Source organism: Abramis brama (genome assembly GCF_963993115.1).
Source record: "Abramis brama genome assembly, chromosome: 20".
NCBI classification, from domain to species: domain Eukaryota; kingdom Metazoa; phylum Chordata; class Actinopteri; order Cypriniformes; family Leuciscidae; genus Abramis; species Abramis brama.
The window spans coordinates 1475114-1501500 of record NC_139982.1 but is presented as its reverse complement, the minus strand read 5'-3'; the positions used below and the strand labels follow the sequence as shown (position 1 = coordinate 1501500).

At 50.8% G+C, this 26387-nt stretch overlaps 1 protein-coding gene across 1 annotated transcript in view; it reads left to right on the top strand.

Annotated features, from left to right (window-relative positions):
- fanca (FA complementation group A) overlaps positions 1-26387 on the top strand; it is a 70923-nt gene that overhangs the window by 32320 nt on the left and 12216 nt on the right. The window contains exons 31-39 of the mRNA XM_084094931.1: positions 846-1000; positions 2781-2880; positions 2957-3016; positions 3712-3816; positions 13767-13882; positions 21572-21701; positions 24154-24352; positions 24506-24581; positions 24679-24808. Of these exons, the coding sequence (XP_083951057.1) occupies positions 846-1000; positions 2781-2880; positions 2957-3016; positions 3712-3816; positions 13767-13882; positions 21572-21701; positions 24154-24352; positions 24506-24581; positions 24679-24808 (1071 nt within the window). The remainder of the gene's footprint in view (positions 1-845; positions 1001-2780; positions 2881-2956; positions 3017-3711; positions 3817-13766; positions 13883-21571; positions 21702-24153; positions 24353-24505; positions 24582-24678; positions 24809-26387) is intronic.

Below are 26387 nucleotides of genomic sequence, written 5' to 3'. Positions count from 1 at the left end.
AATATTTCAGTAATCACACTGATAACAGAGTAAACTCTCATAAGCCTAGAGAAGTCTTTAAACTCAAGTGATATTTAGGAGGAAAAATACTGATTAGTACCTTGATTATAATCCCTCATTACATGTACACTGAAGCAGCAGTGGATTCCAGAATCCCTTCACAGGCCATTTTTAAGAAGAATTATTTGAAAAGTGCTTGAATTATTGAAAGACAATATAGGAAATACATTTTTAATTTTATTGTTAAAACAATCTTTTCGCGCAAAATTAAGGCTGCAGTCCGTCTGATATAGATATAGAGGCATTTCTCATGGCTATGAGCGTATGATACAGCTTTCACTCTTCAAGTCAATCATATATTCATCTGAGAAAAAATAAGTTTGAATAAGGAAAGCGATATCTTTGTCAGCGTATCCTTTCAATGGTTAAAGTTACTGGAGTCATTGCCAGGGACACACGTAGACCCAGTTAGGTTCCAAAAGTAGTGTTTGTTTAATTACAAAATGAAGGCAAATCTGAATAATAGAAAGAGCCGTCCAGAACCAGCGTCCGCTCTCTGGCTCAGCTGGACATCTCTCTAGAGGAGCGTCTCACACACCGGCACGGGGATCCAGTCGATTGAGGTCATGTGTGGGCAAAGGTACCAAACTGCATTTCCAAAACCCAACAGCAGAGGTCGCCACAGACTGAGGTTGAGTGATGTGGTTGGTTGGGTGTGTGTGTGTGTGTGTGTGTGTGTGTGGGGGTTTATAGCAGGAGTCCTGATCTAAAGCAGCTTCAGTGTCTCGTACAGTCACTGCTCTTCATCTCTCTCTCTCTCTCTCTCTCTCTCTCTCTCTCTGCAGGCGTTCCTGTATGAAGAGCTGCTCACTCACAGCGCATCAGAGGACACGGGTCACTTCCTCTGGGACCTGATTGACAGCAGGTGCTCAGTGACCCCTGACCCCGACAGCATCGCACAGGAGCTGAAATACCAGCAGACGCTTCACGACGTGAGCCGGTACGGTCACACACACACACACACACACACACTGTGATGGTGTTCGTGTCTCTCAGGGTTCTAGCTCTTCTTCCTGCTGTCCTGCTGGTGTCCACACACACACACACACACACACACACACACACACACACAGTGATAGTGTTCGTGTCTCTCAGGGTTCTAGCTCTTCTTCCTGCTGTCCTGCTGGTGTCCACACACACACACACACACACACACACACACACACACACACACACACACAGTGATAGTGTTCGTGTCTCTCAGGGTTCTAGCTCTTCTTCCTGCTGGTGTCCACACACACACACACACACACACACACACACACACACACACACACACACAGTGATAGTGTTCGTCTCTCAGGGTTCTAGCTCTTCTCCCTGCTGTCCTGCTGGTGTCCACACACACACACACACACACACACACACACACACACACACACACACACACACACACACACACACACACACAGTGATAGTGTTCGTGTCTCTCAGGGTTCTAGCTCTTCTTCCTGCTGTCCTGCTGGTGTCCACACACACACACACACACACACACACACACACACACAGTGATAGTGTTCGTCTCTCAGGGTTCTAGCTCTTCTCCCTGCTGTCCTGCTGGTGTCCACACACACACACACACACACACACACACACAGTGATAGTGTTCGTCTCTCAGGGTTCTAGCTCTTCTCCCTGCTGTCCTGCTGGTGTCCACACACACACACACACACACACACACACACACACACACACACAGTGATAGTGTCCGTGTCTCTCAGGGTTCTAGCTCTTCTTCCTGCTGTCCTGCTGGTGTCCACACACACACACACACACACACACACACACACACACACACACAGTGATAGTGTCCGTGTCTCTCAGGGTTCTAGCTCTTCTTCCTGCTGTCCTGCTGGTGTCCACACACACACACACACACACACACACACACACACACACACACACACACACACACACTCAGTGATGGTGTCTGTGTCTCTCAGGGTTCTAGCTCTTCTTCCTGCTGTCCTGCTGGTGTCCACACACACACACACACACACACACACACACACACACTCAGTGATGGTGTCTGTGTCTCTCAGGGTTCTAGCTCTTCTTCCTGCTGTCCTGCTGGTGTCCACACACACACACACACACACACACACACACACACACCCACACACACACACACACACTCAGTGATGGTGTCTGTGTCTCTCAGGGTTCTAGCTCTTCATCCTGCTGTCCTGCTGGTGTCCACACACACACACACACACACACACACACACACACACACACACACTCAGTGATGGTGTCTGTGTCTCTCAGGGTTCTAGCTCTTCATCCTGCTGTCCTGCTGGTGTCCACACACACACACACACACACACACACACACACACCCACACACACACACACACACACACACACTCAGTGATGGTGTCTGTGTCTCTCAGGGTTCTAGCTCTTCTTCCTGCTGTCCTGCTGGTGTCCACACACACACACACACACACACACACACACACCCACCCACCCACCCACACACACACACACACACACTCAGTGATGGTGTCTGTGTCTCTCGGGGTTCTAGCTCTTCTTCCTGCTGTCCTGCTGGTGTCCACACACACACACACACACACACACACACACACACACACAGTGATAGTGTCCGTGTCTCTCAGGGTTCTAGCTCTTCTTCCTGCTGTCCTGCTGGTGTCCACACACACACACACACACACACACACACACACACACACAGTGATAGTGTCCGTGTCTCTCAGGGTTCTAGCTCTTCTTCCTGCTGTCCTGCTGGTGTCCGTCAGAACCGACCGGAGAACCCTGGACTGCCGTCGGATGATGGACCACATCACGCATGTTCAGGTCTCAGCACGACACACATGATCTGTGATGTGATGATGAGGTGTGTGTGTGTGACGTGTGTGTGTGTGTCTCTCAGAGGAGGGCGAGTGGTTCTGCTGGCCTGCTGTCGTTCAGTCTCACGGCTCACTTCCTCAAAGTAGGTGACAACATCTGAACACACTGCATCACTCACACACTTCTTGTGCGCGTGTAGGGCTGTCAGGATGGCAAAACTCTAATTATATTCGAATTCTAAGGCAATATTTAATGTTAGAGGAGAAAAGTGCTGTATTGTCTCCTGTGTCCACAAGAGGGCGCAAGCGAGCGCAATAAGCAAATATAAACCAAATCAAGCATTGCATCTTTTATTGAAGTGAAATATATTGACATATTGATCATCAAAAACATGAGTGTTGAGCACTTTCTGTTGACAGTGTTTCGGCTGATAAACACACACACACACACACACACACACACACACTCACTCAGCTCTGGCCGATGTGCAGGTTTGGTCAAGTGTGTCTTTGCACCATTTTTGCCTCCAACTGAGAGGGTTTCGTCAGCAGGAAGAGCCTTTTCCCGCCATTTTTCACATTAGCAACGCAGCCGCACCGCGCTTTACTGGATAAGCTAACAGAAACACACTGCGTCAGTGACGTCATCATCATGTCGCGTCCGCCTCGTGACACCAAAAATTCGAATGCACGGTTTTGGCATTCAGATGTGCAGTTTTTTTTTTTTAATTAGACAAATTCGAAATTCAAATGTTTATTTGACAGCCCTACATGTTCAGACGCTTCAAATCACAATATCTGCAGTGTGTGTACGACTAATGTGTGTGTTGTGTTTCAGGCGATGGTGTGTGTCGGCGCGAGCTGTGCCGGTCCTGCTGACGCCGTGAACGCGTGTGTGTCGGAGTTCAGCGCTCAGTGTCCACTGCTGCTGGTGTCTGCTGCGGTAAACACGTGTGTGTGTGTGTGTGTGTGTGTGTCGGAGTTCAGCGCTCAGTGTCCACTGCTGCTGGTGTCTGCTGCGGTAAACACGTGTGTGTGTGTGTGTGTGTGTGTGTCGGAGTTCAGCGCTCAGTGTCCACTGCTGCTGGTGTCTGCTGCGGTAAACACGTGTGTGTGTGTGTGTGTGTGTGTGTCGGAGTTCAGCGCTCAGTGTCCACTGCTGCTGGTGTCTGCTGCGGTAAACACGTGTGTGTGTGTGTGTGTGTGTGTGTGTGTGTGTGTGTCGGAGTTCAGCGCTCAGTGTCCACTGCTGCTGCTGTCTGCTGTGGTAAACACGTGTGTGTGTGTGTGTGTGTGTGTGTGTGTGTGTCGGAGTTCAGCGCTCAGTGTCCACTGCTGCTGGTGTCTGCTGCGGTAAACACGTGTGTGTGTGTGCGTGCGTGTGTGTGTGTGTGTGTGTGTGTGTGTGTGTCGGAGTTCAGCGCTCAGTGTCCACTGCTGCTGGTGTCTGCTGCGGTAAACACGTGTGTGTGTGTGTGTGTGTGTGTGTGTCGGAGTTCAGCGCTCAGTGTCCACTGCTGCTGCTGTCTGCTGCGGTAAACACGTGTGTGTGTGTGTGTGTGTGTGTGTGTGTGTGTGTCGGAGTTCAGCGCTCAGTGTCCACTGCTGCTGGTGTCTGCTGCGGTAAACACGTGTGTGTGTGTGTGTGTGTGTGTGTGTGTGTGTGTGTGTGTGTGTCGGAGTTCAGCGCTCAGTGTCCACTGCTGCTGGTGTCTGCTGCGGTAAACACGTGTGTGTGTGTGCGTGTGTGTGTGTGTGTGTGTGTGTGTGTGTGTGTGTGTCGGAGTTCAGCGCTCAGTGTCCACTGCTGCTGGTGTCTGCTGCGGTAAACACGTGTGTGTGTGTGCGTGTGTGTGTGTGTCGGAGTTCAGCGCTCAGTGTCCACTGCTGCTGCTGTCTGCTGCGGTAAACACGTGTGTGTGTGTGCGTGTGTGTGTGTGTGTGTGTGTGTGTGTCGGAGTTCAGCGCTCAGTGTCCACTGCTGCTGGTGTCTGCTGCGGTAAACACGTGTGTGTGTGTGTGTGCGTGTGTGTGTGTGTGTGTGTGTGTGTCGGAGTTCAGCGCTCAGTGTCCACTGCTGCTGGTGTCTGCTGTGGTAAACACGTGTGTGTGTGTGCGTGTGTGTGTGTGTGTGTGTGTCGGAGTTCAGCGCTCAGTGTCCACTGCTGCTGCTGTCTGCTGTGGTAAACACGTGTGTGTGTGTGTGTGTGTGTGTCGGAGTTCAGCGCTCAGTGTCCACTGCTGCTGGTGTCTGCTGCGGTAAACACGTGTGTGTGTGTGTGTGTGTGTGCGTGTGTGTGTGTGTGTGTGTGTCGGAGTTCAGCGCTCAGTGTCCACTGCTGCTGGTGTCTGCTGCGGTAAACACGTGTGTGTGTGTGTGTGTCGGAGTTCAGCGCTCAGTGTCCACTGCTGCTGGTGTCTGCTGCGGTAAACACGTGTGTGTGTGTGTGTGCGTGTGTGTGTGTGTGTGTGTGTGTGTGTGTGTGTGTGTCGGAGTTCAGTGCTCAGTGTCCACTGCTGCTGGTGTCTGCTGCGGTAAACACGTGTGTGTGTGTGTGTGTGTGTCGGAGTTCAGCGCTCAGTGTCCACTGCTGCTGGTGTCTGCTGCGGTAAACACGTGTGTGTGTGTGTGTGTGTGTGTGTGTGTGCGTGCGTGCGTGTGTGTGTGTGTCGGAGTTCAGTGCTCAGTGTCCACTGCTGCTGGTGTCTGCTGCGGTAAACGTGTGTGTGTGTGTGTGTGTGTGTGTGTGTGTGTGTCGGAGTTCAGCGCTCAGTGTCCACTGCTGCTGCGGTAAACGTGTGTGTGTGTGTGTCGGAGTTCAGTGCTCAGTGTCCACTGCTGCTGGTGTCTGCTGCGGTAAACACGTGTGTGTGTGTGTGTGTGTGTGTGTGTGTGTCGGAGTTCAGCGCTCAGTGTCCACTGCTGCTGCGGTAAACGTGTGTGTGTGTGTGTCGGAGTTCAGTGCTCAGTGTCCATTGCTGCTGCGGTAAACACGTGTGTGTGTGTGTGTGTGTGTGTGTGTGTGTGTGTCGGAGTTCAGCGCTCAGTGTCCATTGCTGCTGCGGTAAACACGTGTGTGTGTGTGTGTGTGTGTGTGTGTGTGTCGGAGTTCAGCGCTCAGTGTCCACTGCTGCTGCGGTAAACGTGTGTGTGTGTGTGTGTGTGTGTGTGTGTGTGTGTGTGTGTGTGTGTGTGTGTCGGAGTTCAGCGCTCAGTGTCCATTGCTGCTGCGGTAAACACGTGTGTGTGTGTGTGTGTGTGTGTGTGTCGGAGTTCAGCGCTCAGTGTCCACTGCTGCTGCTGTCTGCTGCGGTAAACACGTGTGTGTGTGTGCGTGTGTGTGTGTGTGTGTGTGTGTGTCGGAGTTCAGCGCTCAGTGTCCACTGCTGCTGGTGTCTGCTGTGGTAAACACGTGTGTGTGTGTGTGTGTGTGTGTGTGTGTCGGAGTTCAGCGCTCAGTGTCCACTGCTGCTGCTGTCTGCTGTGGTAAACACGTGTGTGTGCGTGTGTGTGTGTGTGTGTGTGTCGGAGTTCAGCGCTCAGTGTCCACTGCTGCTGGTGTCTGCTGCGGTAAACACGTGTGTGTGTGTGCGTGTGTGTGTGTGTGTGTGTGTGTGTCGGAGTTCAGCGCTCAGTGTCCACTGCTGCTGGTGTCTGCTGTGGTAAACACGTGTGTGTGTGTGTGTGTGTGTGTCGGAGTTCAGCGCTCAGTGTCCACTGCTGCTGGTGTCTGCTGTGGTAAACACGTGTGTGTGTGTGTGTGTGTGTGTGTGTGTCGGAGTTCAGCGCTCAGTGTCCACTGCTGCTGGTGTCTGCTGCGGTAAACACGTGTGTGTGTGTGTGTGTGTGTGCGTGTGTGTGTGTGTGTGTGTGTCGGAGTTCAGCGCTCAGTGTCCACTGCTGCTGGTGTCTGCTGCGGTAAACACGTGTGTGTGTGTGTGTGCGTGTGTGTGTGTGTGTGTGTGTGTGTGTGTGTCGGAGTTCAGTGCTCAGTGTCCACTGCTGCTGGTGTCTGCTGCGGTAAACACGTGTGTGTGTGTGTGTGTGTGTGTGCGTGCGTGCGTGTGTGTGTGTGTCGGAGTTCAGTGCTCAGTGTCCACTGCTGCTGGTGTCTGCTGCGGTAAACACGTGTGTGTGTGTGTGTGTGTGTGTGTGTGTGTGTGTGTGTGTGTGTGTGTGTGTGTGTGTGTGTGTGTGTGTGTCGGAGTTCAGCGCTCAGTGTCCACTGCTGCTGCTGTCTGCTGCGGTAAACACGTGTGTGTGTGTGTGTGTGTGTCGGAGTTCAGCGCTCAGTGTCCACTGCTGCTGGTGTCTGCTGCGGTAAACACGTGTGTGTGTGTGTGTGTGTGTGCGTGCGTGCGTGTGTGTGTGTGTCGGAGTTCAGTGCTCAGTGTCCACTGCTGCTGGTGTCTGCTGCGGTAAACACGTGTGTGTGTGTGTGTGTGTGTGTGTGTGTGTGTCGGAGTTCAGCGCTCAGTGTCCACTGCTGCTGCGGTAAACGTGTGTGTGTGTGTGTCGGAGTTCAGTGCTCAGTGTCCACTGCTGCTGGTGTCTGCTGCGGTAAACACGTGTGTGTGTGTGTGTGTGTGTGTGTGTGTGTGTCGGAGTTCAGCGCTCAGTGTCCACTGCTGCTGCGGTAAACGTGTGTGTGTGTGTGTCGGAGTTCAGTGCTCAGTGTCCATTGCTGCTGCGGTAAACACGTGTGTGTGTGTGTGTGTGTGTGTGTGTGTGTGTGTCGGAGTTCAGCGCTCAGTGTCCATTGCTGCTGCGGTAAACACGTGTGTGTGTGTGTGTGTGTGTGTGTGTGTGTGTGTCGGAGTTCAGCGCTCAGTGTCCACTGCTGCTGCGGTAAACGTGTGTGTGTGTGTGTGTGTGTGTGTGTGTGTGTGTGTGTGTGTGTGTGTCGGAGTTCAGCGCTCAGTGTCCATTGCTGCTGCGGTAAACACGTGTGTGTGTGTGTGTGTGTGTGTGTGTGTCGGAGTTCAGCGCTCAGTGTCCACTGCTGCTGCTGTAAACACGTGTGTGTGTGTGTGTGTGTGTGTGTGTGTGTGTCGGAGTTCAGCGCTCAGTGTCCATTGCTGCTGCGGTAAACACGTGTGTGTGTGTGTCGGAGTTCAGCGCTCAGTGTCCACTGCTGCTGGTGTCTGCTGCGGTAAACACGTGTGTGTGTGTGTGTGTGTGTGTCGGAGTTCAGCGCTCAGTGTCCATTGCTGCTGCGGTAAACACGTGTGTGTGTGTGTGTGTGTGTGTGTGTGTGTGTGTGTCGGAGTTCAGCGCTCAGTGTCCATTGCTGCTGCGGTAAACGTGTGTGTGTGTGTGTGTGTGTGTGTCGGAGTTCAGCGCTCAGTGTCCACTGCTGCTGCGGTAAACGTGTGTGTGTGTGTGTGTGTGTGTGTGTGTGTGTGTGTGTGTGTGTCGGAGTTCAGCGCTCAGTGTCCATTGCTGCTGCGGTAAACACGTGTGTGTGTGTGTGTGTGTGTGTGTGTGTCGGAGTTCAGCGCTCAGTGTCCACTGCTGCTGCTGTAAACACGTGTGTGTGTGTGTGTGTGTGTGTGTCGGAGTTCAGCGCTCAGTGTCCATTGCTGCTGCGGTAAACACGTGTGTGTGTGTGTGTGTGTGTGTGTGTCGGAGTTCAGCGCTCAGTGTCCACTGCTGCTGCGGTAAACGTGTGTGTGTGTGTGTGTGTGTGTGTGTGTGTGTGTGTGTGTGTGTGTGTGTGTGTGTGTCGGAGTTCAGCGCTCAGTGTCCATTGCTGCTGCGGTAAACACGTGTGTGTGTGTGTGTGTGTGTGTGTGTCGGAGTTCAGCGCTCGGTGTCCATTGCTGCTGCGGTAAACACGTGTGTGTGTGTGTGTGTGTGTGTGTGTGTCGGAGTTCAGCGCTCAGTGTCCACTGCTGCTGCTGTAAACACGTGTGTGTGTGTGTGTGTGTGTGTGTGTGTGTGTGTGTCGGAGTTCAGCGCTCAGTGTCCATTGCTGCTGCGGTAAACACGTGTGTGTGTGTGTGTGTGTGTGTCGGAGTTCAGCGCTCAGTGTCCACTGCTGCTGCTGTAAACACGTGTGTGTGTGTGTGTGTGTGTGTGTGTGTGTGTGTGTGTCGGAGTTCAGCGCTCAGTGTCCACTGCTGCTGCTGTAAACACGTGTGTGTGTGTGTGTGTGTGTGTCGGAGTTCAGCGCTCAGTGTCCATTGCTGCTGCGGTAAACACGTGTGTGTGTGTGTGTGTGTGTGTGTCGGAGTTCAGCGCTCAGTGTCCACTGCTGCTGCGGTAAACGTGTGTGTGTGTGTGTGTGTGTGTGTGTGTGTGTGTGTGTGTGTGTGTGTGTGTGTGTGTGTGTGTGTGTCGGAGTTCAGCGCTCAGTGTCCATTGCTGCTGCGGTAAACACGTGTGTGTGTGTGTGTGTGTGTGTGTGTGTGTGTCGGAGTTCAGCGCTCAGTGTCCATTGCTGCTGCGGTAAACACGTGTGTGTGTGTGTGTGTGTGTGTGTGTGTCGGAGTTCAGCGCTCAGTGTCCACTGCTGCTGCTGTAAACACGTGTGTGTGTGTGTGTGTGTGTGTGTGTGTGTGTGTGTCGGAGTTCAGCGCTCAGTGTCCATTGCTGCTGCGGTAAACACGTGTGTGTGTGTGTGTGTGTGTGTGTCGGAGTTCAGCGCTCAGTGTCCACTGCTGCTGGTGTCTGCTGCGGTAAACACGTGTGTGTGTGTGTGTGTGTGTGTCGGAGTTCAGCGCTCAGTGTCCACTGCTGCTGCTGTCTGCTGCGGTAAACACGTGTGTGTGTGTGTGTGCGTGTGTGTGTGTGTGTGTGTGTGTGTGTGTGTGTGTCGGAGTTCAGTGCTCAGTGTCCACTGCTGCTGGTGTCTGCTGCGGTAAACACGTGTGTGTGTGTGTGTGTGTGTGTGTCGGAGTTCAGCGCTCAGTGTCCACTGCTGCTGGTGTCTGCTGCGGTAAACGCGTGTGTGTGTGTGTGTGTGTGTGTGCGTGCGTGCGTGTGTGTGTGTGTCGGAGTTCAGTGCTCAGTGTCCACTGCTGCTGGTGTCTGCTGCGGTAAACACGTGTGTGTGTGTGTGTGTGTGTGTGTGTGTGTGTGTGTGTGTCGGAGTTCAGCGCTCAGTGTCCACTGCTGCTGCGGTAAACGTGTGTGTGTGTGTGTGTCGGAGTTCAGTGCTCAGTGTCCACTGCTGCTGCTGTAAACACGTGTGTGTGTGTGTGTGTGTGTGTGTGTGTGTGTGTCGGAGTTCAGCGCTCAGTGTCCATTGCTGCTGCGGTAAACACGTGTGTGTGTGTGTGTGTGTGTGTGTGTGTGTGTGTCGGAGTTCAGCGCTCAGTGTCCACTGCTGCTGCGGTAAACGTGTGTGTGTGTGTGTCGGAGTTCAGCGCTCAGTGTCCACTGCTGCTGCTGTAAACACGTGTGTGTGTGTGTGTGTGTGTGTGTGTGTGTGTGTGTGTGTGTGTGTGTCGGAGTTCAGCGCTCAGTGTCCATTGCTGCTGCGGTAAACACGTGTGTGTGTGTGTGTGTGTGTGTGTCGGAGTTCAGCGCTCAGTGTCCACTGCTGCTGCGGTAAACGTGTGTGTGTGTGTGTGTCGGAGTTCAGCGCTCAGTGTCCACTGCTGCTGCTGTAAACACGTGTGTGTGTGTGTGTGTGTCGGAGTTCAGCGCTCAGTGTCCACTGCTGCTGCTGTAAACACGTGTGTGTGTGTGTGTGTGTGTGTGTGTGTGTGTGTGTCTGAGTTCAGCGCTCAGTGTCCACTGCTGCTGCTGTAAACACGTGTGTGTGTGTGTGTGTCGGAGTTCAGCGCTCAGTGTCCACTGCTGCTGCTGTAAACGTGTGTGTGTGTGTGTGTGTGTGTGTGTGTGTGTGTGTGTCCGGGGATGGTGTCTGGCGAGAGCAGGGGTGCCGTGTAAAAACACCAAACATTTTAAATTGCTAAAATCTGTTAAAAAAAAATAAAAAATGTATGTACCATCAATCTTGCATGTCTCTAATAACAACAAATAACACACACAAATTTATGATAAAAATGCAAACCGTAAGTTCCCTTTCGACCGGTCAGTGGTGTTGCGTCGCTAGACGAGATGGGAAACTCCTTTTTCTCCGAATACTGAAGCCTTTTATAAAAAAAAACGCAGTGCAAATGCACAGCCATAACAGAGACTAATTGCACGCTATTGGCTGGTCAGTGGGAACTGCACGAACCTATGGCGGAGCGGCATTAGCTGCGCGAGCCAATCAGGGCACAGCCCGCCGATCCGAGCGCAGAGCCCGCCAGGAGCCTATAAAAGCAGCTCATTTCGCCATATGATTCAGATTTATCTTCTTCAGCAACGATCGAACTGGGCGGGCTCTGTGGATGACCCACCCCCGTCTAGAGAACGCAGCGACTCCAGAGCTGACCTCATCGAGCTCATCAGTTTCCTGTCAGGAGCTGTCGAGGAGCTCGGTCTCGACTTGGCTTCTCCCGAGGAGCCCACACGCAGCCGCCGGGACAGATGGCCAACAGGCCCCTCGTCAGCGGTCCGCACCGTGGCGCGCCCCCTACTCAGCCCGCCTACGCACTTCCACTTCTGCCACGCTCTCGGCTATGAGAAGCTGCCCCCCCTACAGCTCCTGGTGTCCCAGTCGGAGGCAGCATTGAACTCACAGATCTGTCTCACAGTTCCTAACATAACCTCGGTTCCCTGAGATGTGTATATTTATAATATCCATATGAAGGTTGGCGGTTCTTCCCTGTGGTATTGAAAATTGATTAATTTCAAAGTATCATATCAAAGTAGTATCATGACAACACTAGTGTCGGGTGCCACACATTTTTGAAAAGTTAGGGAAAAACTGCTCGAGAGCACTGCTGTCTGTGTGTGTGTGTGTGTGTGTGTGTGTGTGTGTGTGTGTGTGTGTGTGTGTGCAGCGCTGGTGGAGGCGTCTCTGGCGCTCGGCTCGCAGTGGAAGCGTCTGACTCTGTGTGTGTGTGTGTGTGTGTGTGCAGCGCTGGTGGAGGCGTCTCTCTGTGGCGCTCGGCTCGCAGTGGAAGCGTCTGACTGTGTGTGTGTGTGTGTGTGTGTGCGCAGCGCTAGTGGAGGCGTCTCTCTGTGGCGCTCAGCTCGCAGTGGAAGCGTCTGACTCTGTGTGTGTGTGTGTGTGTGTGTGTGTGTGTGTGCGCAGCGCTGGTGGAGGCGTCTCTCTGTGGCGCTCAGCTCGCAGTGGAAGCGTCTGACTCTGTGTGTGTGTGTGTGTGTGTGTGTGTGCGCAGCGCTAGTGGAGGCGTCTCTCTGTGGCGCTCGGCTCGCAGTGGAAGCGTCTGACTGTGTGTGTGTGTGTGTGTGTGCAGCGCTGGTGGAGGCGTCTCTCTGTGGCGCTCAGCTCGCAGTGGAAGCGTCTGACTCTGTGTGTGTGTGTGTGTGTGTGTGTGTGTGTGTGCGCAGCGCTGGTGGAGGCGTCTCTCTGTGGCGCTCGGCTCGCAGTGGAAGCGTCTGACTCTGTGTGTGTGTGTGTGTGTGTGTGCAGCGCTGGTGGAGGCGTCTCTCTGTGGCGCTCGGCTCTCAGTGGAAGCGTCTGACTGTGAGTGTGTGTGTGTGTGTGTGTGCAGCGCTGGTGGAGGCGTCTCTCTGTGGCGCTCGGCTCGCAGTGGAAGCGTCTGACTCTGTGTGTGTGTGTGTGTGTGTGTGTGTGTGTGTGTGCGCAGCGCTGGTGGAGGCGTCTCTCTGTGGCGCTCGGCTCGCAGTGGAAGCGTCTGACTCTGTGTGTGTGTGTGTGTGTGTGTGTGTGTGTGTGTGTGCGCAGCGCTGGTGGAGGCGTCTCTCTGTGGCGCTCGGCTCGCAGTGGAAGCGTCTGACTCTGTGTGTGTGTGTGTGTGTGTGTGTGTGTGTGTGTGTGTGCGCAGCGCTGGTGGAGGCGTCTCTCTGTGGCGCTCGGCTCGCAGTGGAAGCGTCTGACTCTGTGTGTGTGTGTGTGTGTGTGTGTGTGTGTGTGTGTGTGCGCAGCGCTGGTGGAGGCGTCTCTCTGTGGCGCTCGGCTCGCAGTGGAAGTGTCTGACTGTGTGTGTGTGTGTGTGTGTGTGTGCGCAGCGCTGGTGGAGGCGTCTCTCTGTGGCGCTCGGCTCGCAGTGGAAGCGTCTGACTGTGTGTGTGTGTGTGTGTGTGTGTGTGTGTGTGTGTGCAGCGCTGATGGAGGCGTCTCTCTGTGGCGCTCGGCTCGCAGTGGAAGCGTCTGACTGTGAGTGTGTGTGTGTGTGTGTGTGTGTGTGTGTGTGCAGCGCTGGTGGAGGCGTCTCTCTGTGGCGCTCGGCTCGCAGTGGAAGCGTCTGACTCTGTGTGTGTGTGTGTGTGCAGCGCTGGTGGAGGCGTCTCTCTGTGGCGCTCGGCTCGCAGTGGAAGCGTCTGACTGTGAGTGTGTGTGTGTGTGTGTGTGCAGCGCTGATGGAGGCGTCTCTCTGTGGCGCTCGGCTCGCAGTGGAAGCGTCTGACTCTGTGTGTGTGTGTGTGTGTGTGTGCAGCGCTGGTGGAGGCGTCTCTCTGTGGCGCTCGGCTCGCAGTGGAAGCGTCTGACTGTGTGTGTGTGTGTGTGTGTGTGTGCAGCGCTGGTGGAGGCGTCTCTCTGTGGCGCTCGGCTCGCAGTGGAAGCGTCTGACTCTGTGTGTGTGTGTGTGTGTGTGTGTGTGTGTGTGTGTGTGTGTGTGTGTGTGTGTGTGTGTGTGTGTGTGTGTGTGTGTGTGTGTGTGCAGCGCTGGTGGAGGCGTCTCTCTGTGGCGCTCGGCTCGCAGTGGAAGCGTCTGACTCTGTGTGTGTGTGTGTGTGTGTGTGTGTGTGTGCGCAGCGCTGGTGGAGGCGTCTCTCTGTGGCGCTCGGCTCGCAGTGGAAGCGTCTGACTCTCTGTGTGTGTGTGTGTGTGTGTGTGTGCGCAGCGCTGGTGGAGGCGTCTCTCTGTGGCGCTCGGCTCGCAGTGGAAGCGTCTGACTGGACGAGATGCTCTTCCTCAACAGCTGCAGACGCTGGACGACAGTCACAGCTGGAGCTCACGGTGAAACACACATCTGCATGACCTGAGAAACTCTCACACTCAGTCTCATCTCATTTAAGCCTGTAAACAAGTCTTACATATCCTAGATGGTACGAGTAAAAGTCTTAAAGTCCCCCTGTAGTCAATAATTGTATCCCTTAAACGGGACATATCATGAAAATCTGGCTTTTCCCGTGTGTAAGTGCTATAATCGGGTCCAGTGCTTCTGCCAACCCAGAACACAGGAGAAGTGAAGCCCAGTAACTGTGTTCTGGTGAGCCTTTCTCTGCATGTCAAAAATAAGCCGATCAGATTTCTTCCCCTTCTGACGTATGAAGAGGATCTTATTATAATATTACCAGCCCTTAATCTGCACGTTTACACACACCAGCCGACATTTGTACATAAATGTCTCCACTAACCATTCAGAAACAAAAAATCAAACTTCCTTCACGGTGTCATTATGGGGTTTTGTTTGTTGAATTTTGAGGAAAATAATTAATTTAATCCATTTTGGAATAACACTGTAACATAACAAAATGTGGATAAAGTGAAGCGCTGTGAATACTCTCCGGATGCACTGTAGGTGGCAGTCGTAACCTGAGACGTGCCCTTTCGAAAGGGAACTCGCACTGCGTCGATGACGCTTTGGGGAACGATATACAGACCCGCCGTGCTGAGGGAGTGCATGCCAGACTATGGCTGATAAGGGGAGCGCCTCCAGCTCTAGGGCTGATCTAACAGGGAGGCCTCGTGAGAGTCCTTCCACCTTCCGACCAGACTTAGGGAGTTTAGTATTCATACAGAGCGATCCTCCAGATTCTGGAACACTGTGCTCAAACCTGATCAGTGTTGACCAGGCTCTGGGCTAGAGACGGGGGCTCATGGGGCCTGCAAGGTGATACTTAATGCCTTTGCAGTGCTAAGCATCCACTCGTTGGGGAGCCGCCTTCAAGGAGGCCTGTTGAGGAGCCGCCTTCAAGGAGGCCTGTTGAGGAGCCGCCTTCAAGGAGGCCTGTTGAGGACTAACTACTTGATAGCGAGGATGTTAGCAGGGCTGGGCACAAAAGCCAGGTACTCTCTCAGACATCCCTGTGGGCCTGGTTATACTTATTTAACATTGCCAACAGGCAGTGTACTCAGCAGAAGTGCTATCGACCCTTTAAAGCAAGGGGAGCACAGTCTTACGCCACCGGACTATCGAGGAGGCCGACTGTGAGGCCTACAGCTTCGACTGTCACGGGCATCAGCCCAGGCAGGGCTTCGGCTCTAAGGGAGCGTACTCAACCATCCCAAATGGGAGGGAGTCACTAATCTGTCTCTACCTGAGGTGATATCATACGAGCTATGGGTAGAAAAGTACTCCCTAACAAGGGTCAATAATGACCCTAACAAGGGGAGCACTACCAGCATGACCCTGAGGAGTGTATCAGGGTCGAGGCCTATTATCTTGTATTTTTTACAAGACAGATTTTATATTCTCTACTAAACCCAAGGGAATGGAGGCCTCAGTAAGTGGCCGACGGCATTGGACCTTATGACTTGAATTATTTTATTCAAGGGGCTCAGAGGAAAAATTTTACTTAAGGCCTTGTTGCCAGCTACTACACCACTGAGCTCTAAAGGGCGGAGGCCTGAGCACACTGCTGCTTACGGCCCTTTCACACCGGACGCGCAACGAAAAAGCGAATAGTTCGCATCAAAACCATTCACATCAGCCGCGACACGAATTTGCGACGTCTGTGACGTTCAGAGCTTCAACATTCCCAAACATTCGCACCGACAGCTGAGAAAACATGGACACTTCATCATCATCATCATCATCCAGGGAAGACGAGCCTGAAGGGGAGTATGCTAATGTGCACTCTTAGTGTCCTTCTCCTCTCTCCTGTTTCTCTCACAGGTGTCCCTGAGGTTTCTCCACAGTTTGTTTTGCGTCTTCAGTGCGTTTCGTAATGTCACTACACATTACATGTAACACACGAAGTAACAAGTTAAAATCATTCGACTAGAAACTATAGACATCACACAAAGAATGTATAGTGTACTAAAAGCAGCCCTAAATAGTGTCACTACATCTTGTTATGTGTTCAAAGTAAACACGGTCTCTGTCTCTATCTTTGAGGATAATAGTGTTAGCTTTCTATCCCAGATGTAGTTTAGCCTGCTAGCCTACACAGCACAGGACTATACAACGACTAAACTATCACACAACACACTCACAGTCGTGATAACCGAGTTGGTTGGCAATGCTGCGCCACACACTGCCTTTCAAATCGTTGTCCTTGTAGTGTGTGATTGGCTGAAGCCTTTTCTGTCGCCGCAAAAGCAAAAAAAAATCGACATCGAAGCGAAAAAAATACGTTGTTTTTTCGCCTGGCGTTCGGTGTGGAAGCGCTCATTACACACACAGCTGATCAAAACATAAAACCATCGCGCAAATTATTCGTGCGTCAGAATCACGTCCAGTGTGAAAGGGCCTTAACTCTCTAGAGAGAAAGGCCTGATGGTCTCTGCATGGAGGCTTGTTGAAGATAGCCTGTAATCTACCCTGTAACACCACTGGCATTCACAGCGAGTGCAACAGCCGGGCCAGACGACTCTGAGTGAGAGGAGGACCGTACTAGGAAAAACTAGATTTTTTATTTTAACTTTATTTTTATTTAGAACCACAGCATTACATACAATACAGTATGGCATTGGGTTTTAACATGTTAGTCCATATGTTTCCACAATATTGACTACTCTTCAAAACTTAATTATATCGTACACATTATACAGAGAATGAAAACAAATACACCTAGTACAGGGAGGAAAAAAATAATAATAATAATAAAATAAATAATATTAAAAAAAAGAAATAAAAATAAAGAAATGGAGAAAGGCAGAGATGAACACAGTGGATGTGACAGTATAACTCATGTTCACTGGAGTATTAGAGGCATTACGGGGGCCCAGCTCTTTAAGAAAACCGTTTTCTGAAGTCATAATGCAAATGTGATTTGTTCCGTTTCGTACAACGCCCATACTTTCTGAATCCAAGCGTTGTATGATGGAGGGTCAGGTTTTAACCATCTGCATGTAATACACTTAATGGCTGCAGCGAGTACAATATATATTTTAGCTCTGCCCTCAAGGCCCTCTGGACGCACACCTAGAAGGGCTATTATGGGGTCTTCTGGGATTTCATAATGGAAGATCAAATATATCTTTCCAGTAATTTCTTAATTTTGGACATGACCACAAAATACGGGTGTGGTTACCAACATGTTGGCCACAATTTCTCCAGCACTTATCTGAGCAGGATGGATCCCATTTTGCAATTATCTGTGGGGTTCGAAAGCATCTAGTTATTATCTTCCATTTGAGTTCCCTCCAGACATTAGAGTTGGCCTCGAGATGTCCCTCTCCACAAGCCTCCTCCCGAGATGTCCCTCTCCACAAGCTTTCTCCCGAGATGTCCCTCTCCACAAGCCTCCTCCCGAGATGTCCCTCTCCACAAGCCTCCTCCCGAGATGTCCCTCTCCACAAGCCTCCTCCCGAGATGTCCCTCTCCACAAGCCTCCTCCCGAGATGTTCCTCTCCACAAGCCTCCTCCCGAGATGTTCCTCTCCACAAGCTTTCTCCCGAGATGTCCCTCTCCACAAGCCTCCTCCCGAGATGTTCCTCTCCACAAGCTTTCTCCTGAGATGTCCCTCTCCACAAGCCTCCTCCCGAGATGTCCCTCTCCACAAGCCTCCTCCCGAGATGTTCCTCTCCACAAGCTTTCTCCCGAGATGTCCCTCTCCACAAGCTTTCTCCCGAGATGTCCCTCTCCACAAGCCTCCTCCCGAGATGTCCCTCTCCACAAGCCTCCTCCCGAGATGTCCCTCTCCACAAGCTTTCTCCCGAGATGTCCCTCTCCACAAGCCTCCTCCCGAGATGTCCCTCTCCACAAGCCTCCTCCCGAGATGTTCCTCTCCACAAGCTTTCTCCCGAGATGTCCCTCTCCACAAGCCTCCTCCCGAGATGTCCCTCTCCACAAGCCTCCTCCCGAGATGTTCCTCTCCACAAGCTTTCTCCCGAGATGTCCCTCTCCACAAGCTTTCTCCCGAGATGTCCCTCTCCACAAGCCTCCTCCCGAGATGTTCCTCTCCACAAGCCTCCTCCCGAGATGTCCCTCTCGAGATGTTCCTCTCCACAAGCTTTCTCCCGAGATGTCCCTCTCCACAAGCTTTCTCCCGAGATGTCCCTCTCCACAAGCCTCCTCCCGAGATGTTCCTCTCCACAAGCCTCCTCCCGAGATGTCCCTCTCCACAAGCTTTCTCCCGAGATGTCCCTCTCCACAAGCTTTCTCCCGAGATGTCCCTCTCCACAAGCCTCCTCCCGAGATGTCCCTCTCCACAAGCCTCCTCCCGAGATGTTCCTCTCCACAAGCCTCCTCCCGAGATGTCCCTCTCCACAAGCCTCCTCCCGAGATGTCCCTCTCCACAAGCCTCCTCCCGAGATGTCCCTCTCCACAAGCTTTCTCCCGAGATGTCCCTCTCCACAAGCCTCCTCCCGAGATGTCCCTCTCCACAAGCCTCCTCCCGAGATGTCCCTCTCCACAAGCTTTCTCCCGAGATGTTCCTCTCCACAAGCCTCCTCCCGAGATGTTCCTCTCCACAAGCTTTCTCCCGAGATGTTCCTCTCCACAAGCCTCCTCCCGAGATGTCCCTCTCCACAAGCCTCCTCCCGAGATGTCCCTCTCCACAAGCTTTCTCCCGAGATGTTCCTCTCCACAAGCCTCCTCCCGAGATGTTCCTCTCCACAAGCTTTCTCCCGAGATGTTCCTCTCCACAAGCCTCCTCCCGAGATGTCCCTCTCCACAAGCCTCCTCCCGAGATGTCCCTCTCCACAAGCTTTCTCCCGAGATGTTCCTCTCCACAAGCTTTCTCCCGAGATGTTCCTCTCCACAAGCCTCCTCCCGAGATGTCCCTCTCCACAAGCCTCCTCCCGAGATGTCCCTCTCCACAAGCCTCCTCCCGAGATGTTCCTCTCCACAAGCCTCCTCCCGAGATGTTCCTCTCCACAAGCTTTCTCCCGAGATGTCCCTCTCCACAAGCCTCCTCCCGAGATGTTCCTCTCCACAAGCTTTCTCCCGAGATGTCCCTCTCCACAAGCCTCCTCCCGAGATGTCCCTCTCCACAAGCCTCCTCCCGAGATGTCCCTCTCCACAAGCTTTCTCCCGAGATGTCCCTCTCCACAAGCCTCCTCCCGAGATGTCCCTCTCCACAAGCCTCCTCCCGAGATGTCCCTCTCCACAAGCCTCCTCCCGAGATGTCCCTCTCCACAAGCTTTCTCCCGAGATGTCCCTCTCCACAAGCTTTCTCCCGAGATGTCCCTCTCCACAAGCCTCCTCCCGAGATGTCCCTCTCCACAAGCCTCCTCCCGAGATGTTCCTCTCCACAAGCTTTCTCCCGAGATGTCCCTCTCCACAAGCTTTCTCCCGAGATGTCCCTCTCCACAAGCCTCCTCCCGAGATGTCCCTCTCCACAAGCTTTCTCCCGAGATGTCCCTCTCCACAAGCTTTCTCCCGAGATGTCCCTCTCCACAAGCCTCCTCCCGAGATGTTCCTCTCCACAAGCCTCCTCCCGAGATGTCCCTCTCCACAAGCTTTCTCCCGAGATGTCCCTCTCCACAAGCTTTCTCCCGAGATGTCCCTCTCCACAAGCCTCCTCCCGAGATGTCCCTCTCCACAAGCCTCCTCCCGAGATGTCCCTCTCCACAAGCCTCCTCCCGAGATGTTCCTCTCCACAAGCCTCCTCCCGAGATGTCCCTCTCCACAAGCCTCCTCCCGAGATGTCCCTCTCCACAAGCCTCCTCCCGAGATGTCCCTCTCCACAAGCCTCCTCCCGAGATGTCCCTCTCCACAAGCCTCCTCCCGAGATGTCCCTCTCCACAAGCCTCCTCCCGAGATGTCCCTCTCCACAAGCCTCCTCCCGAGATGTTCCTCTCCACAAGCCTCCTCCCGAGATGTCCCTCTCCACAAGCCTCCTCCCGAGATGTCCCTCTCCACAAGCCTCCTCCCGAGATGTCCCTCTCCACAAGCTTTCTCCCGAGATGTCCCTCTCCACAAGCCTCCTCCCGAGATGTCCCTCTCCACAAGCCTCCTCCCGAGATGTCCCTCTCCACAAGCTTTCTCCCGAGATGTTCCTCTCCACAAGCCTCCTCCCGAGATGTTCCTCTCCACAAGCTTTCTCCCGAGATGTTCCTCTCCACAAGCCTCCTCCCGAGATGTCCCTCTCCACAAGCCTCCTCCCGAGATGTCCCTCTCCACAAGCTTTCTCCCGAGATGTTCCTCTCCACAAGCTTTCTCCCGAGATGTCCCTCTCCACAAGCCTCCTCCCGAGATGTTCCTCTCCACAAGCCTCCTCCCGAGCTTCAAGAGGAACCGTTTCATTAATTTCAGCCTCCCATTTTTTTATCTGTAATGTGTTATTTGAATTCTTAGTAAAAAATAATAGATATCCTTTAGAAATTATTTTTTTGAACGCACGTCCAATTTGTATTTCTTTAAAATAAACTTCTATTGGGGAGTTTTTTTTAATAATCTCTAGATCCTTATGCGTTGTGAGGAAATGTCTCAGTTGTAAATATCTAAAAAAAATCTGACCTTGGGAGTGTGAATTCATTTCTTATTTCATTTCTTATTTGTTCGAATGATTTAAGTGTGTCATCATGAAATAATTGGTGCAGATGATCAAGTCAATATTGAGACCCCTTTTTGAAACCCACGTCTGTACGAGATGGTGCAGAGTCATTAAGATAGCCAGTGCTGGCTGCGGATGAGATTATCTTAGACAAACCAAATGATCTTTGTATAGTTCTCCAAATTTATAAAGTAACTTTGGTCTATTCACTCATGGAGGCATTCTTTAATGATACACTGGAAAAGGGCAGTATTTTAAGGGGCATGAACAGAGGCTCTGTTCAATATTGATCCACCGGGTTTGTGTGTCTTCCAGGGGCCTCAGATGAGCTGCCCAGAAGTAAAGCCTGAAGTTTGGGAGTCCCAGCCCGCCATTTGTTTTAGGCGACTGTATTATTTTAAGCCTTATTCTTGGCCGTTTTCCTTGCCAAACAAATTTAGAAATGATTTTATTAAGCAAATCAGAGACAGATTTTGGCACTTCTATGGGTAACATCTGAAACAAAGAGTAATCTCGGAGAGAGAGGGAGAGCTGTCCAACGATTTAAATCTTCACTAATATTTGTAATCACCTTTTTATAGTTTGTATCGTATAACTGGTCCAAAGACGAGGGAATAAAGATGCCCAAGTATTTAAACCCATTCTTGGGCCATTTGAACCTGCTTTTAATTTGGATTTGTTTTGAAATTTGACCATTAACATCTATGGCCTCAGTTTTATCCATATTCACTTTATATCCAGAGTAGTGCCCATACTTGAGAATTAACTGGAAAAACTAGATTTACAGGAATAAAATCTCCTGATGGTCTAAGGAACCTACTCTCAGACACTAGCCGCGTTTCCATTACCCTTCAAATTGCGCAAATTGAAATTGCAAATTAGAAATACGCTCAATGGAAACTCAATTTAGCAAAAACTCCCATTTATCGCACAAAGTCTTTCCTGGGGGGCGATGTCCCCTTTGACCCCTTAGGCCTTAAAAGCCTGTGACTGTAAGATCGGCTGCTTCCTCTCTGACGTGTGTGTGTGTGTGTGTCAGGCTGATCGGAGGACTGGCGTCCGTGGCTCCGGCGGCTCCATCATGGCTGCTGGCCGCGGCTCTGCACAGCGTCCTCAGGAGATGCGAGAGCAGGAGACGAGTCCTCTCACAGCTGGACGACAAGGATCAGGTCAGTCACATGATCTCACAGGCCTACTAGTGCTGCGTTCCAGTCCACTTTAGACACGCACTTGCGAACTTCCCTAAGCACTTCCCCTCGGGGGAATCCCCGCCGCCATTTTGAAGTGCGTTCCACTTGGTGAAGTGGACGAGGGAGGTTTATATGGACAGACCCTCGTTCCCTCGATTTTGACCGAGGGAGCGAGTCTACTTCATATGTACACTTCAGGCACCCACTTCATGTCCCACAATGCAGTACGATTGTGACGTCCCCACAGATCTCATCTAATCACCACCACAACAAACAACTCTATGATATATTGATTCAAATTTTTTTAATTTAAAACAACCCAAACACCATATATACATTTGGATACTGCATTAAACAAATTCTTAAAGGAAAAAACAAATGTAAAATATAGCTGCTATATATATATATATATGTATATATGTATATATATATATATGTATATATGTATATATATATATATGTATATATGTATATATATATATATGTATATATGTATATATATATATATATATGTATATATGTATATATATATATATATGTATATATGTATATATATATATATATGTATATATGTATATATATATATATATGTATATATGTATATATATATATATGTATATATGTATATATATATATATGTATATATGTATATATATATATATGTATATATATATGTATATGTGTAACAAAAGATATATACATCAGACAAGTAATATTTTCTGTCTTGTCACTTCACAAAAAAAAATGGTACAAATTGTACTACTGACTATTTAAACAGAGTAGTGTAATTTTGATATGTTAGGTTAACTATTTTATTATTATATTTTATTAGGGCTATAATGAACAGGCTGCGATGTCAAGATTGCAATGCTGGAGTGTGTGTGTGTGTGTGTGTGTGGCGTGGGCGTGATTGAACAGTGGAGACATAAAAATATACTTTATGGTGCTAACTTTAAAATTAAACTAAAATGCTCACGGCTGCACGGGCATTTATAATGGTGCGCATCCACAGCGAGGAACAAGCAGAGAAGAGCAAAAGTTTTTTAGTTCATTCCTACTTCCATAGGAATTCATTGAAAACGCTCCCTCTGCTCCCCACCATTATCAATGTCAGTGCGGACAAACATATTTTACTTTCGTTTTTAAGTTAGCGATTCAAAAGCCCCCAGCGGTGTCACACGTCGATTAACCGGTGGTAAAATGATATTCTCACCGTCACATAACTAGTATAGGCCGCCTACCTGAAAGAGAATTTAGCTTGCCCGACCATAGTAGCTGTTGTTGAGCCTGTTGAGCCCCCCTGCCACGCCCGTTTCTGAAACTTTTCATATGTCTACTGGCTAATAAATGTGATGTGTCTGTCGAGTTTCATCCAATTTCAAGCATGCTAAGAGTCTCAAAAGCATCTGAAAAGAATATTAAAGTTTGATGCGTTGCCACGGCAACAGTATCTAAGATATCAATAATCCTTTCACAGGTCTACATCTGCCGTGTGTCTACATTATACACATAAAGTTTGAAGCAAATCAGGTAAAAATAAGAGGGTGATTTCAAAGCATTTTGAAAGTGACACACTTCCTGCTGCCAGTTGGTGGCGCTATAACTTTGACTCACAATAGTCACATCCATGTGATCGGCCTCTTACAACGAACACACTGCTGAAGTTTCAGCAAGATCAGATAATGTATGCAGAAGTTATAACACACTTCCTGTGTCCCATTATTCGCCATAAATTTGTTTCCTCGCCACGGCCAAACCGTTCGAGATATCAAAAATCCGTTCGCAAGAATTCATCCTCAATGTCTTGACTTCATTCACACCGAGTTTGGCGGCGATCGGATGAATTCCCTAGGAGGAGTATTTCACATTCCATTGTATGCGTTTTCCAAACAACGTATAATAACCGACTTCCTGTTGGGCTTTTGTAAAACTTAGAGCACGAAAGTTGTGCGGCCCGATGAGATCTATATGTGTACTGAGTTTCATATTATTACATGCAAGCGTGTTTGATATATGGACCAAGATTTCTGACCCCATTCCAGGGGATGGCCGCGGGTTCTGACCTGTGTGCAAAGTTTCAAGAGTTTTTGAGCATGTTAAGGGCCCCAAAAGTGGCAAAAAGGCAAAAAAATAAATAATGAAGAAAAAAAAAATAATAATAATAATCCTTACGAAAACAATAGGGCCTTCGCCCTTTCAGGGCTTGGGCCCTAATAATAAATCAACTCCACAGCTGATTCCAAGTGATCAAGAGCTTAGGACGTTCCAGTTCAGCCCGCCGCAGTTTCCGCCAGTAGTGGGCACTCGCAATGACGTACATCCGAGTGAACGAGACAGAGGGAAATTAGTGAGTGAAGGGCATGACAATTTTGGACTGGAACGCAGCAAGGGAGAGCACTTCCTGTCCTGATGCACTTCCTGTCTGGTGTAGGTGTGGCTCTTCCTGTTCCTCTACAGTGTGATGGAGCTCATCTCTGCTCAGCTGAACGCACAGGTGTCGCCTGACACGACCCAGACACGCTCTGATGACGTGTGTGTGACGCGTGTCCGAGACGCCGGCGCGGGTCTCCTCGCTCACCTCCTCCTGCACGATGCTGATTGGCTGCTGCTGTTTGATCAGTCTGGGTCAGGTGGGAACGAGTCGCGTCAGCTTTACACAGGACAGATCATGTCTCAGCAGCTTCACCGTGATAAACGGGAGAATAACAGAATCAGTGATCAAACTTCATCACCGTGTCATGATCATGTGACCCTGTTGTGATTGGCTGCTTCTTCTCTGGTAGATCACAGACTGTCTGGTTTCTCGTCACGTGTGGCGTCTCCGCAGATCCTCCGACTGATGCCGTTTGCCTTCTACAGGTGAGAGACACACTCATGTTTCACTAACGCTTTCTGTGTGTGTGTGTGTGTGTGTGTGTGTGTGTGTGCACTGACGGTGTCTGCGCTCATCTCCCAGCATCCTCTCTGCGCTGGACTCAGAGGTCCTGATGCGAGCGATCCGATCTCCTGGCTTCCTCTACAGAGCTGCCGTCTGCTACAGGGATCTCAGTCAGCTGTTCATGAGCGGCTCACACACACAGCAGCAGGTCAGAACACACAAACACTCACACTCACACTCACACTCACACTCACACTCACACTCACTCACTCACTCTCACACACACACACACACACACACACACTCACTCACTCACTCACTCACTCTCACACACACACACACACACACAGCAGCAGGTCAGAACACACACACAAACACTCACACTCACTCACTCACTCACTCACTCTCACACACACACACACACACACACACAGCAGCAGGTCAGAGCACACACACTCATACTCACACACACACACACACTCTCACACACACACACACACACTCTCACACTCACTCACTCACTCACACACACACAAACAAACACTCGCTCACTCACACTCACTCGCTCACTCACACACAAACACTCACTCACTCGCTCACTCACACTCACTCACTCACACTCACTCACTCGCTCACTCACACACAAACACTCGCTCACTCACACTCCCTCACTCACTCGCTCACTCACACACAAACACTCACTCACTCACTCACTCACACACAAACACTCACTCATTCACACACAAACACTCACTCACACTCACTCGCTCGCTCACTCACACACAAACACTCACTCACTTGCTCACACACAAACACTCCCTCGCTCACTCACACACTCGCTCGCTCGCTCACTCACACACAAACACTCACTCACTCGCTCACTCACAAACACACTCACTCGCTCACTCACTCGCTCACTCACAAACACTCACTCACTCACTCACAAACACACTCGCTCACTCACTCACTCGCTCACTCACACACAAACACTCACTCGCTCACTCACACACACTCACTCGCTCACTCACAAACACACTCGCTCACACACAAACACTCTCTCACTCACTCACAAACTCACTCACTCACTCACAAACTCACTCACTCACTCACTCACACACAAACACTCACTCACTCGCTCACTCACACACACTCACTCACTCACACACTTACTCACAAACTCACTCACACACAAACACTCATTCACTCGTTCACTCACAAACACTCACTCACTCACACACTTACTCACAAACTCACTCACACACAAACACTCACTCACACACTAACACTCGCTCACACACAAACACTCACTCACTCGCTCACTCACACACAAACACTTACTCACTCGTTCACTCACACACAAACACTCACTCACTCGCTCACTCACAAAAACACTCACTCACACACTCACTCACTCGCTCACTCACACACACTCACTCGCTCACACACAAACACTCACTCGCTCACTCACACACAAACACTCACTCGCTCACTCACAAACACACTCACTCGCTCACTCACACACTCACTCGCTCACTCACACACAAACACTCACTCGCTCGCTCTCACACACACACACACACACACTCACTCACTCACTCACTCACTCACTCTCACACACACACACACACACACAGCAGCAGGTCAGAACACACACACACAAACACTCACACTCACTCACTCTCACACACACACACACACACACACACACACACACAGCAGCAGGTCAGAGCACACACACACTCATACTCACACACACACACACACACTCTCACACACACACACTCTCA